General features: G+C 41.4%; 1 protein-coding gene and 2 pseudogenes across 1 annotated transcript; all 3 read left to right on the top strand.

Annotated features, from left to right (window-relative positions):
• The window catches only part of LOC108390761 (olfactory receptor 5L1-like), a 110,588-nt pseudogene extending 102,852 nt beyond the window's left edge, over positions 1 to 7,736 (top strand).
• On the top strand, positions 95 to 1,025 carry LOC140844164 (olfactory receptor 5L1-like; annotated as a pseudogene).
• Positions 7,737 to 8,033: 297 nt separating the features above from the next.
• LOC108385015 (olfactory receptor 5L1-like) lies at positions 8,034 to 9,008 on the top strand. The gene has a single exon (XM_037011073.2). It carries the CDS (start codon positions 8,034 to 8,036, stop codon positions 9,006 to 9,008), a length of 975 nt encoding a protein of 324 aa, XP_036866968.2.
• The last annotated feature ends 5,043 nt before the right edge of the window (positions 9,009 to 14,051 follow it).

Here is a 14,051-nt window from a genome sequence, read left to right as displayed (position 1 = left end):
CTAACTATCCTGCTTCTTTTCAAAACTTTCAGGAGAGAGTAAAAAATGAATTTTGGATCACATAAGGGCAAATAACTACGAACAAACTGGGGTCATGGGCCAGGAAAACTGCACCAGTGACAGAGGTCATTCTCCTCGGGTGAGCAGACGCCCCTGAGCTGAGCGTCCTCCTCTTCCTGGTGTTTCTTCTCATCTACGGACTCACAGGTTTGGGCAACCTGGGCATGATTGCACTGATTCAGGTCAGCTCTCGACTTCACACCCCATGTACTTTTTCCTCAGCCACTTGTCCTTTGTGGACTTCTGCTACTCTGCAGTCATCCTACCAAAGATGCTCACTAGTGTGTTAAATGAAGACAAAACCATTTCTGTGCTGGGATGCACTGTGCAGTCTACTTGTTTTGCACGTGTGTGGTAACTGAGGTCTTCCTGCTGGCTGTGATGGCCTATGACCGCTTTGAGGCCATTTGTAACCCACTGCTGTATGTGGTCACCATGTCCCGGCATCTCTGTGTGGTGCTGGTGTTTGGTTGTTACCTGTGTGGGACTGTGTGTTCTCTGATTCACTTGTGCTTAGCTCTTCCAATCTCATCCTATCGATTCAATGCCGTTAACCACTTTTTTTGTGATCTAACCCCTCTGTTGTCTCTTGCTTGCTCTGATGTCACTATGAATGAGCTGCTGCTATACATTTTGGCTACTGGGAATGAAATTGTTACCATCATGATCATCCTCACCTCCTACTTGTTTATTCTCATCACCATCCTGAGGATGCGCTCTGCCCAGGGAAGGTGCAAAGCCTTCTCCACCTGTGCCTCCCACTCACAGCCATCGCTGTCTTCCATGGGACAGTCCTTTTCATCTATTGCAGGCCCAGTTATGGCAACAATATGGATACTGACAAAGTGGCCTCTGTGTTCTACACTGTTGTGATTCCCATGCTGAACCCCCTGATCTATGGCCTGAGGAACAAGAATGTGAAAGGAGCCCTTAAAGAACTGGTGAACTCCAAATTATTTTCCTAGAGAATATTCTCTTAGCAGGACTTGTGGTCCAAAGAGAAGTCTGGTGCAGGGGTGAACTGGTAGGCTGGACTGTTTGAATGGAGAGAATAGCTGGGGGGGTATGCAATTATGGATGATTCCTTTTGACTCATTTACCTTTGTGCCTTTTCTGTTTACAAGGATACAATTAGATTGAGCATATTTGAAAATTTAAAGCTTCTTTGACTTTCTCCAATCTGTAATGTCTAAATGGATGTGAATATGAATTCCTAAAATGCACACATTTAGTTTGCTGCTACAACCTTCATAGTTTAATGAAGACCTCTTGATAATCGTATTTTCAGTACCTATTATGGAAACTTTAAATCTTTTCAAAATTGAATTCGTATAATTTACTAATGAAGAACACATCTTTGTCGAATGATTTACTCATACAGTGTAAGTTTTCTACATGTGTATATGTATTTCATCTTTTAGCTCTTTTGTTCTTTAAGCTTTGTGCTTGTATCTTGCTTCCTTTATTATTTCTTTGTTGCAGCTTCCAGTGATTTGGGAAGCTCAGATACTATCTCATTTGAAAAATATATATAATAATCATAGTAATTACTTCACATAAAAATTAGAAAAATTAACTTGCCTGTCATGAGCAAAGAGCTTAGAATACTCTCTGGCACATAAGGAATCCCTGATTCTTTGTTTTTTTTTTTCTCCTTCAGTTTTTCCTTTGTTCTTATATTCCACAGATGAGTGAAATCATTTGGTATTTCTCTTTCTCATCTCGGCTTATTTCACTGAGCATAATCATTACCATCATGATCATCCTCTAGTTCCATCCATGTTGTTGCAAATGGTAGGATTTGTTTTCTTCTTATGGCTGAATAATATTCCATTGTGTATATGTACCACATCTTCTTTATCCATTCATCTTCTGATGGACACTTAGGTTGCTTCCAATTCTTGGCTATTGTAAATAGTGCAGCGATAAACATAGGGGTGCATCTGTCTTTCTCAAACTTGATTGCTACATTCTGAGGGTAAATTCCTAGGAGTGGAATAATTCCTGGGTCAAATGGTAAGTCTGTTTTGAGCATTTTGATGTACCTCCATACTGCTTTCCACAATGGCTGAACTAATTTACATTCCCACCAGCAGTGTAGGAGGGTTCCCCTTTCTCCACAGCCTCGCCAACATTTGTTGTTGTTTGTCTTTTGGATGGCAGCCATCCTCACTGGTGTGAGGTGATACCTCATTGTAGTTTTAATTTGCATTTCTCTGATAATTAGCGATGTGGAGCATCATGTGTCTGTTGGCCATCTGTATTTCTTTTTTGGAGAACTGTCTGTTCAGTTCCTCTGCCCATTTTTTAATTGGGTTATTTGTTTTTTGTTTGTTGAGGTGTGTGAGCTCTTTATATATTCTGGACGTCAAGCCTTTATCAGATCTGTCATTTTCAAATATATTCTCCCATACTGTAGGGTTTCTTTTTGTTCTATTGATGGTGTCTTTTGCTGTACAGAAGCTTTTCAGCTTAATATAGTCCCACTTGTTCATTTTTGCTGTTGTTTTCGTTGCCCGGGGAGATATGTTCAAGAAGAGGTCACTCATGTTTATGTCTAAGATGTTTTTGCCTATGTTTTTTTTCAAGAGTTTTATGGTTTCATGACTTACATTCAGGTCTTTGATCCATTTCGAGTTTACTTTTCTATATGGGGTTAGGCAATGGTCCATTTTCATTCTCCTACATGTAGCTGTCCAGTTTTGCCAGCACCATCTGTTGAAGAGACTGTCATTCCGCCATTGTATGTCCATGGCTCTTTTATCATATATTAATTGACCATATATGTTTGGGTTAATGTCTGGATTCTCTAATCTGTTCCATTGGTCTGTGGCTCTGTTCTTGTGCCAGTACCAAATTGTCTTGATTACTATGGCTTTGTAGTAGGGCTTGAAGTTGGGGAGTGAGATCCCCGCCACTTTATTCTTCTTTCTCAGGATTGCTTTGGCTATTCGGGGTCTTTGGTGTTTCCATATGAATTTTTGAATTATTTGTTCCAGTTCATTGAAGAATGTTGCTGGTAATTTGAGAGGGATTGCATCAAATCTGTATATTGCTTTGGGCAGGATGGCGATTTTGATGATATTAATTCTTCCTAGCCACGAGCATGGGATGAGTTTCCATCTGTTAGTGTCCCCTTTAATTTCTCTTAAGAGTGACTTGTACTTTTCAGAGAATAAGTCTTTCACTTCTTTGGTTAGGTTTATTCCTAGGTATTTTATTTTTTTTGATGCAATTATGAATGGAGTTGTTTTCCTGATTTCTCTTTCTGTTGGTTCATCGTTAGTGTATAGGAAAGCCACAGATTTCTGTGTGTTGATTTTGTATCCTGCAACTTTGCTGTATTCTGATATCAGTTCTAGTAGTTTTGGGGTGGAATCTTTAGGATTTTTTATGTATAGTATCATGTCATCTGCAAATAGTGACAGTTTAACCTCTTCTTTACCAATCTGGATTCTTTGTATTTCTTTGTTTTGTCTGATTGCCGTGGCTAGGACCTCCAGTACTATGTTAAATAACAGTGGGGAGAGTGGGCGTCCCTGTCTAGTTCCTGATCTCAGAGGAAAAGCTTTCAGCTTCTCACTGTTCAGTATAATGTTGGCTGTGGGTTTATCACAGATTGCCTTTATTATGTTGAGGTACTTGCCCTCTATGCCCATTTTGTGACAGTTTTTATCATGAATGGATGTTGAATTTTGTTGAATGCTTTTTCAGCATCTATGGAGATGATCATGTGATTTTTGTCTTTCTTTTTGTTGATGTGGTGGATGATGTTGATGGACTTTCGAATATTCTATCATCCTTGCATCCCTGGGATGAATCCCACTTGGTCATGGCGTATGATCCTTTTGATGTATTTTTGAACTAGGTTTGCTAATATTTTGTTGAGTATTTTTGCATCTATGTTCATCAGGGATATTGGTCTGTAGTTTTCTTTTTTGGTGGGGTCTTTGCCTAGTTTTGGTATTAGGGTGATGTCAGCTTCATAGAATGAGTTTGGGAGTATCCCCTCTTCTATTTTTTGCAAAACTTTAAGGAGAACAGGTATTATGTCTTCCCTGTATGTCTGATAAAATTCTGAGGTGAATCCATCTGGCCTGGGGGTTTTGTTCTTTGGTAATTTTTTGATTACCGCTTCAATTTCATTGCTGGTAATTGGTCTGTTTAGATTTTCTGTTTCTTTCTGGGTCAGTCTTGGAAGGTTGTATTTTTCTAGGAAGTTGTCAATTTCTCCTAGGTTTCCAAGCTTGTTAGCATATAGGTTTTCATAGTACTCACTAATAATTCTTTGTATTTCTGTGGGGTCCGTCGTGATTTTTCCTTTCTCGTTTCTGATACTGTTGATTTGTGTTGGCTCTCTTTTCCTCTTAATAAGTCTGGCTAGAAGCTTATCTATTTTGTTTATTTTCTCGAAGAACCAGCTCTTGGTTTCATTGATTTTTGCTATTGTTTTATTCTTCTCAATTTTATTTATTTCTTGTCTGATCTTTATTAGGCCTCATTTGTTCCTCTTTTTCCAATTTCGATGATTGTGACGTTAGACCATTTATTCGGGATTGTTCTTCCTTTTTAAAATATGCCTGGATTGCTATATACTTTCCTCTTAAGACTGCTTTTGCTGTGTCCCACAGTAGTTGGGGTTTAGTGTTGTTGTTGTCGTTTGTTTCCATATATTGCTGGATCTCCATTTTGATTTGGTCATTGATCCATTGATTATTTAGGAGCGTGTTGTTAAGCCTCCATGTGTTTGTAAGCCTTTTTCCTTCTTTGTACTATTTATTTCTAGTTTTATGCCTTTGTGGTCTGAAAAGTTGGTTGGTAGGATTTCCATCTTTTTGAATTTATTGAGGCTCTTTTTGTGGCCTAGTATGTCGTCTATTCTGGAGAATGTTCCATGTGCACTTGAGAAGAATGTGTATCCTGTTGCTTTCAGATGTAGAGTTCTGTAGATGTCTATTAGGTCCATCTGTTCTAGTGTGTTGTTCAGTGTCTCTGTGTCCTTACTTATTTTCTGCCTGGTGGATCTATCCTTTTGGGTGAGGGGTGTGTTGAAGTCTCCTAAAATGAATGCATTGCAGTCTATTTCCCTCTTTAGTTCTGTTAGTATTTGCTTCACATATGCTGGTGCTCCTGTATTGGGTGCATATATATTTAGAATGGTTATATCCTCTTGTTGGACTGAGCCCTTTATCATTATGTAGTATCCTTCTTTATCTCTTGTTACTTTCTTTGTTTTGAAGTGTATTTTGTCTGATATTAGTACTGCAACTTCTGTTTTCTTCTCACTGTTGTTTGCCTGAAATATGTTTTTCCATCCCTTGACTTTTAGTCTGTGCATGTCTTTGGGCTTGAGGTGAGTTTCTTGTAAGCAGCATATAGATGGGTCTTGCTTTTTTATCCATTCTATTACTCTGTGTCTTTTGATTGGTGCATTAAGTCCATTTACATTTAGGGTGACTATTGAGAGATATGTACTTATTGCCATTGCAGGCTTTAGACTTGTGGTTACCAAAGGTTCAAGGTTAGCCTCTTTAGTATCTTACTGCCTAACTTAGCTTGCTTATTGAGCTGTTATATACACTGTCTGGAGATTCTTTTCTTCTCTCCCTTCTTATTCCTCCTCCTCCATTCTTCATATGTTGTGTGTTTTGTTCTGTGCTCTTTTTAGGAGTGCTCCCACCTAGAGCAGTCCCTGTAAGATGCCCTGTAGAGGTGGTTTGTGGGAAGCAAATTCCCTCAGCTTTTGCTTGTCTGGGAATTGTTTAATCCTGCCATCATATTTAAATGATAGTCGTGCTGGATACAGTATCCTTGGTTCAAGGCCCTTCTGTTTCATTGCATTAAATATATCATGCCATTCTCTTCTGGTCTGTAGGGTTTCTGTCGAGAAGTCTGATGTTAGCCTGATGGGTTTTCCTTTATAGGTGACTTTTTTCTCTCTAGCTGCCTTTAAAACTCTTTCTGTGTCCTTGATCCTTGCCATTTTAATTATTATGTGTCTTGGTGTTGCCCTCTTTGGATCCTTTCTGTTGGGGGTTCTGTGTATTTCCATGGTCTGTTCGATTATTTCCTCCCCCAGTTTGGGGAAGTTTTTAGCAATTATTTCTTCAAAGAGACTTTCTATCCCTTTTCCTCTCTCTTCTTCTTCTGTTACCCCTATAATACGGATATTATTCCTTTTGGATTGGTCACATAGTTCTCTTAGTGTTGTTTCTTTCCTGGAGATCCTTTTATCTCTCTCTATGTCAGCTTCTATACGTTCCTGTTCTCTGGCTTCTATTCCTTCAATGGCCTCTTGCATCTTATCCATTCTGCTTATAAATCCTTCCAGGGTTTGTTTCACTTCTGTGATCTCCTTCCTGACATCTGTGATCTCCCTCTGGACTTGATCCCATTGCTCTTGCATTTTTCTCTGCATCTCATCCCATTGCTCTTGCATTTTTCTCTGCATCTCTGTCAGCATGTTCATGATTTTTATTTTGAATTCTTTTTCAGGAAGACTGGTTAGGTCTGTCTCCTTCTCAGGTGTTGTCTCTGTGATCTTTGTCTGCCTGTAGTTTTGCCTTTTCATGGTGATAGAGATAGTTTGCAGAGCTGGTACGAGTGACGGCTGGAAGAGCTTTCCTTCTTGTTGGTTTGTGGCCTTCCTCTCCTGGGAGAATAGCGACCTCTAGTGGCTTATGCTTGTCAGCTGTGCGCAGACAGGGCTTCTGCTTCCTGCCCAGTTGCTATGGAGTTTATCTCTGCTGTTGCTGTTGGTGTGGCCTGGCTCGGGCTTCTCCTCCAAAATGGTGGAGCCCCGTTGGAGGGGGAGCGACCGGGAGGCTATTTATGTCTGTAAGGGGCCTCTGTGCTCCCTGCTACCCAGAGGGTTAGAGTGCCCAGAGATCCCCAGATTCCCTGCCTCGGGGCTACCTGTCCTGTCCTGCCTCTTTAAGACCTCCAAAAAGCACTGTTCAAACCAAAACAACAACAGCAACAATGAAAGAAAAAGAAATTAAATAAATTAAAAAAAAGGGTAAACACGATTTTCTTTGTCCTCAGGACCAGATCTCAGGCACCCACTCACCAGTCTTGCTGCCCTATTTCCATATTATTGGGGTCCCTGTCCCTTTAAGGCTTCCAAACAGCACTCGCCAAGGAAAAAAAAAAAGAAGCCGCTCCTGTTTCTTTGTTCTCTGGCGTCGGCCTCAGGCACCCACTCACCAGTCCTGCCGCCCTGTTTCCCTAGTATCCAGGACCCCGCACATGCACTGTGTCTGTGATCTGGTCCGGAATCCTGGGGCTGGGTGTTCAGCAGTCCTGGGTTCCCTAGCCCTCCTTGCTGACTCCTCTCCACCTGCTGGGAGCCGGGTAGAGGGGTGCTCGGGTCCCGCCGGGCCAGGGCTTGTATCTTACCCCTTTCGCGATGCGCTGGGTTCTCGCAGGTGTGGATGTCATCTGGATGTTGTCCTGTGTCCTCTGGTCTCTCTGATTATCTCCACTTTGTCATTTCAGAAACTGCGACTGGGAGGCAAAGGAATCTGTCCACAATTACGAAGCTTGCAAATTGCAAGCAGAGATTAGAAGTCAAGGTTGAGCAGTTCCAATGATATAAAGCTGCAGTCCAGCACAGTCTCTCCCCCTCTGCTCCCGACAAGGACTGTGAAGTTTTATTTTTGAACCCATTAAAATAAACATGGATCCACAAAACTTAGTTGATCTTCTCAGTGAGTTTTGAGAGATAAAGTTGGAGTCATTTAAGGTTTCATCCAATGCTTAAGTCAGTTTTGATCTGTAGGATCCACTGAGACATTTATTTGACAATGGTGTTCTATCTCATTTTTGACAACTATTGTTATATCCCACAAAAACACTGATGGCAATTTTATATTTTCTGAAGTCCATATTCATCTTTTTTTATCTCCATTTTTCTGTTTTTAGAAGAGGCACGGAACATATCATTTGTTTCCGAAGCCTGACCTGTGGCAGGAATGGGCACAGAGAACTGCTCTTCTGGGGCAGAGTTCCTTCTTCTCGGACTAACTGATGCCCCTGAGCTGAGAGCCTTTCTTTTTGTGCTGTTCCTTCTGATCTACGGAGTCACAGTTTTGGGCAACCTGGGCATGATTGCATTGATTCAGGTCAGCTCTGGACTTCACACTCCCATGTACTTTTTCCTCAGCCACTTGTCCTTTGTGGATTTTTGCTACTCCACAATCATCGTGCCAAAGATATTGTCCAATATCCTCAATAAGGACAAAGCCATCTCCTTTCTGGAATGTATGGTGCAATTTTACTTATTTTGTACCTATGTGGTGACTGAGGTCTACCTGCTGGCTGTAATGGCCTATGACCGCTTTGTGGCCATCTGTAACCCACTGCTCTACATGGTCACCATGTCCCAGCATCTCTGTGTGGGGCTGGTGTTTGGTTGTTACCTGTGTGGGATGGTGTGTTCTCTGATTCACTTGTGCTTAGCTCTTCCGATCCCATCCTATCGATCGAATGTGATTAACCACTTCTTTTGCGATCTACTCCCCCTCTTGTCTCTTGCTTGCTCTGATGTCTCTCTGAATGAACTGGTCATATACATTGTGGCCACGTGCAATGAGATCATCACCATCACGATCATCTTCACCTCCTACTTGTTTATTCTCATCACCATCCTGAGGATGCGCTCCACCCAGGGAAGGCGCAAAGCCTTCTCCACCTGTGCCTCCCACTTCACAGCCATTGCTGTCTTCCACGGAACAATCCTTTTCATGTATTGCCGGCCCAGTTCTGGCAACAGTATGGACACTGACAAAGTGACCACTGTTTTCTACACAGTTGTGATTCCCATGCTGAACCCCCTGATCTACAGCCTGAGGAACAAGGATGTGAAAGAAGCCCTCAAGAAAGTGTTGAGATCAAAATTACCTTTTGAAAAAACTACTTTCTTAACTAGACTCAAAGACCCTCAATGAGAGGTTTGTTTTGAGTAGATGGGAATGAAAAGTTCATTGAAGGAAGATTTCATGAGCTCGGGGACTGTGCATGCTTTGTTATTTTCCACCTGCCTATCATATTAAGTCGTATGTTATCCCTTTCAATGACACTTCAAATGCATCTGTTTCCTTTGCTGCTCTTCTCCAAACTTGAGTTGCTTTGAATAGGTTTTGGGAGTCAAACTGTTAGACTTGATACTCAATGTGGATACATCAACATATTTCTAACAAAGTGCACCTAAAATGCCATGTCTTTTTATCACTCTCTCAGCATGCAGCCACTCGTATTAAATTGACTTCCTCCTCCTTACATGGAGTAACTATACATTTGTTTATATTCTATGTTTTTCATGAAAATTTGTAGTGAATTTCCTGCATGTTTAAATCTGTTTATTGTGTCTTAGTCATTTCGGTTTTCTTTTTTATTACATTTTCTATTGAGGTTATAATTTTAGGACTTTTAAAACCTCTTCAGCAAGTTGGAGATAATGATACTCCAATTTTATAATAAAATTACCATGAAAACTGAATGAAGGGGTCTAGCTCTTAGCGTTATACATTGTATATGATAGCTGATTATTAAATTATCTGCTGTATTGGTATTGTTTTTTTTACGCTTACCTATTGTTTTCCATTCTTCTTAATTCTTCATTAGAAAAGTAGATAATGTATGTGATATAATAACTCCTTCAGTTTCTAGGTCTTTATAACTCTTTTGCTCTTTGTGATTTTTTTTAAGCATTCACTGTTTCTAAATCTATTCTATTCTAAATTTATTATTATTTACCCATGTTTTCTGTAGGAAAGTACTATAAATTGGTGTCTTAAAACATTGTCTTACATAGTAGACTTCAGAGATTTGAGTTCGGTGTCACTTGGCCAAAATTTAGGTGTCAGCAGGACCACACTTTCTCAGGTGTTTTTAGAGGTTAATTAATCCTTCTTAATATCTTCCCATTCTAGTGACTGCAGGCATTCCTTGGTTGTGGTCATATGACTTTAATCTTCAAGACTAGCGCCTCAAACACGTCTCCATCTTTCCTACATCTTCTTGTGTGAGGGGCACGTGTGTATGTGAGATAGCCTCCTCTCTCTTATAATAATGCCCCCCTGATAATCCAGAATAATTTCCTCATCTGAAGTCCTTAATCTAATCACACCTTTTCATGACCTGTTTCTAAATAAGTTGGCACTTACAGATTCCAAGGATTAGAGCCTGATATATATTAAGGCCCATTTCAGAGCGTAGTACATCCACCTTTTGAAAGTCAGATAATAATTCATGTTTCCTATGTTCCTACTGTGTGATTTCTTATCACTTTCTTAAGATTTCATTTCATATTTGTTATTGTCTATATGTTTATCAGAGTCACTTATTTAATTTAAACCCATGTATTTAGGTGCTTGTTGCTTTAATGATGTAGGAAGAACTTGTGACTTGAGATTAAATACTTGGGTCCAGGTTGGGACCATAATAAGTGAATTTGAGGAAGATGCTTAACCTTGTTTAACCTCAGGTCTCTGAAATATAAACTGGGCATAAGCTGAAAGCCTCAGAATTATCTCTGGACTTATGGATAATAATAAAACTGCAAGGACTTGGCCCATGAAATGTACTCTTCTTAATGTTTCTTGGAAATAAATATTTGATGTCAGGAATCATATAGAAATACCCCAGCATCCCTGGCCAAGAAAGTCAGTCATTATTTCTTGAGGTAAATGAATAAATAGTGACAAAAGGAATGTAGTTATATGGTGCTTATGATGACAACATGTGTCTGCATTGGTTTTATTTTTTTATTTTTAATTAAGTTATTATTGATATACACTCTTATGAAGGTTTCACATGAAAAAAAAAGGTGGTAACTACATTTACCCATAGTATCATGTCCCCAGCCACACTGCAGTGCAGTCCTTGTCCATCAGGGTAGTAAGATGCCACAGATTCATTGTTTGCTTCTCTGTGCTACACTGATTTCCTGTGAACTCCACACCATGTGTACTAAACATAATACCCCTCAATCCCCTTTTCCCTCCCTCCCTCCCGACCTGCTCTCCCATAGCCCTCCTCTTTGGTAACCCCTAGTGCCATCTTGGAGTCCGTGAGTCTGCTGCTATTTTGTTCCTTCAGTTTTGCTTCGTTGCTATACTTGACATGAATACTGTGAATCATCTCCATTTTGGTCATTCTTTAGATGAGTGATGGTCCTGCATTGAGGTTTTAATGTTTCTTTGCCTGAACACTAATAAGGTGTATAACCTTCCATGTAACGTGTCAGTGAAAGTCTCCATGCGGACGGGAGGCCAGGCGAACTGCTGTGCGTAGAAGTCCTCGGTCCTCTGGGTCCCACCCTCTCCAGCTGCCACTGTCACCGTTGTTCAGGTCCCGTCAGCCTGGAGACAATGCAGGTTTTTTGGATGATGATTAAGTCACTGCTTGGTGTAACTGCCGGTTTTTAGTTATGTCCAATAGTTCAGATATTTACACAGTGGCGGAATTATACATGTACACAGGCAGACGGAGGCAACCGTGAAGGACCCTAGAGGTCATGGAGGGTGAGGCCCGTGTTCCCAGGGTGGGGACGGAGGTCCAGCAGGAGGACTGATCTGTGAACCAGCACAGGGTTGAGAGCCGCACTGGGTGCCAGGTTTACAGCCTGTTTCTGCAGGAGAGAGACCGTCCACAGATGTTAGAAAGTGCTGGCTCTGGCTTTACACACGACCTCACATTTACCATTTCGTTGAGCCTTAGTACTGATGTATTCTAATATACCGTAAAGTCACTAATTGAGTCCCAAGGTAATGTGTTTTCTTGGTATCTTGTTCATGTCCCACCGAGGTGACTGATTGTTTTGGGAAGCTTAAGAAGCACGGACCCTAGGGATACACGCACATAAAACAGAACGCCTCTGACATTTTCCATCACAGCGTCTTCAGAGACAAGGGAAGCAATGTCTATCCCACAGGTTAGTTGGACTGCACTCTGGTTTTGGAGAAATGGACAGAAATGGTATTTTCTGGGGCTGGAAGCTTTTCTTTCCTTGAACATGAAGGTTATTTATCATAGGCATAAGTAAGAGAAGATGAATTGTAAAGGAGGGCAGTAGTATTGCACATATTTTGAGTGTTTATGAAAGCACTTTCTCTGTGTATTGAGAAACAGTCTCACTGGGAAAAGGGAAATGGAAGCAATTTAATCTGCTGAGCCGAGGACCTTGTGACAGGTGTTAATGTCAGAGGGAAAAGAGTGGGAAGAAATGCTGACTGCCCTGCCCTCCCACTCCCCCGCCCTCCCCCAGCCCCACCTACGGCACTCGGTGAAGGAGGCTTTACATGAAGATGATGGGAATCCAAACCAGTGCACGTGTTTACATAACCTTCAGGCATACAGACTCCCGGTGGCCATGGTGTCTGGGGCCCGCACCCCAGCTGTGCCAGGCCCTCACCTGGGGCTCCCTAGAGCAGCAGCAGGGCAGCAAAGGCCCCCTGCCTGCCCCTCAAGACCAGTTGCTTGCCTGCTCAGTGATGGTCTTACCTCCCGGGACTGTAGGTGGAGGGGGAAATGCTCTCGGCTGGAATGGGGGGGGGGGGGCGGGACAGGCAGGGAGACCCGTCCTGCCTTGTTTTATCCAAGCTCTTCAGGAACATCCGCACATGGAGGGTCCCTGACCGTCATCTGATGCACAGAGTGGCAGTGAGGAGCCCTCAGGACTGTTCATGGAGGGACACTCATAGGTGGCCCACCTCTCAGCAGAAAGGACACGGACTACTTGGGGCTTGGGGCTTGTGCCAAACACTGTGAAGTGTGTCTCCACAGCAGGTTTCCCCACCTCAGGACTGCTGACATCCTGGACCAGGTCATCCTCTGGTGTTTGCACGTGTGGCTGGGATGTGTGGGGAGGGGGCTGCCATGTGCCTGGTGGAGTGTTTATCAGCGCCCCTGGGCTCTGCCCACCTGATGTCAGCAGTTCCTCTCCCTGCACATGACCAAAAATGTCTGCAGACATTGTCAGATGCCCCATGGGAATCCAAATTACTCCTGGCTAAGGACTTCTGTTCTGTGAGTAACAACAGCCTGATTTTTCATCTTTAAACTTGAAAACAGGAAAAGTTTTTTAAAATTATGTACTACTTTGAAGTCAGAATAATGCAACTCACTCTTATTCACCTTTTAAGAATGAAAACCATGTTTTCAAACTGGGATTCTTAATGCACATGTGCTTGACCTCTTTGAAATCTCTTGAAGGTTGGGAAAATGCCTGGCTGGTTTGGGTTTAGGCTGGATTCTTCTTCCTCCAGGAACAATCAACTGGTGTCTATACATCATGGCTGGATATACAAAGGGTCAGGAGGGGAGAAAAATTAGGGTGTTCTTGTTGTTGGCATTTCCTATAAGTTAAAGGCCCTGACTGTATCTGTCTCACTTTAAAAAAATGACACTTCCTTCCCCACTCCCCCAATAACATTTGTGTTTTATGAGAATTAAGGTAAATTCCTACACTGATTTTTTTAACTAATGGGAATAAAGTATTTCTATTTCATGGAATTTAAATTTAAATTTCGTACACATACATATAGTGGGCTCTTGAAGAACCCTGAAGTTCGGGGCACAACCAATGTGCAGGTGAAAAGCTGCTTACAACCTTTGACTCCTCCAAAATTTATTTTTTATTAGCCTCTTGTCCAAAAGCGTTACCTATAACAAAACAATCTATCAACACGTGCATTTTATATTATATTCATTATGTACTGTCTTCTTCAAAAAATTAAGCTAGAAAAAAGGAAATGTTAAGCAAGTCATAAGGTATAGAAAATACATTCACAGTTATGCACCATATTGATTAAAAAATAGTCCTCCCTTAAGTGGACCCACACAGTTCAAACCTGGGGTCGTTACAGTGTCAACTGTAATACATATGTGTGCTATGTGGCTTACTATTTTTTAACTTACCATTTAATTATAGCTATTTTTCAGATCATTAAATGTTCTTCAAAAACATTTTAATAGTGCATAGTTTTCCA

Source organism: Manis javanica, chromosome 11 (assembly GCF_040802235.1).
Source record: "Manis javanica isolate MJ-LG chromosome 11, MJ_LKY, whole genome shotgun sequence".
NCBI classification, from domain to species: domain Eukaryota; kingdom Metazoa; phylum Chordata; class Mammalia; order Pholidota; family Manidae; genus Manis; species Manis javanica.
Note: the sequence above shows the minus strand (reverse complement) of the source record. Positions and strands in the feature narration are given on the sequence as shown.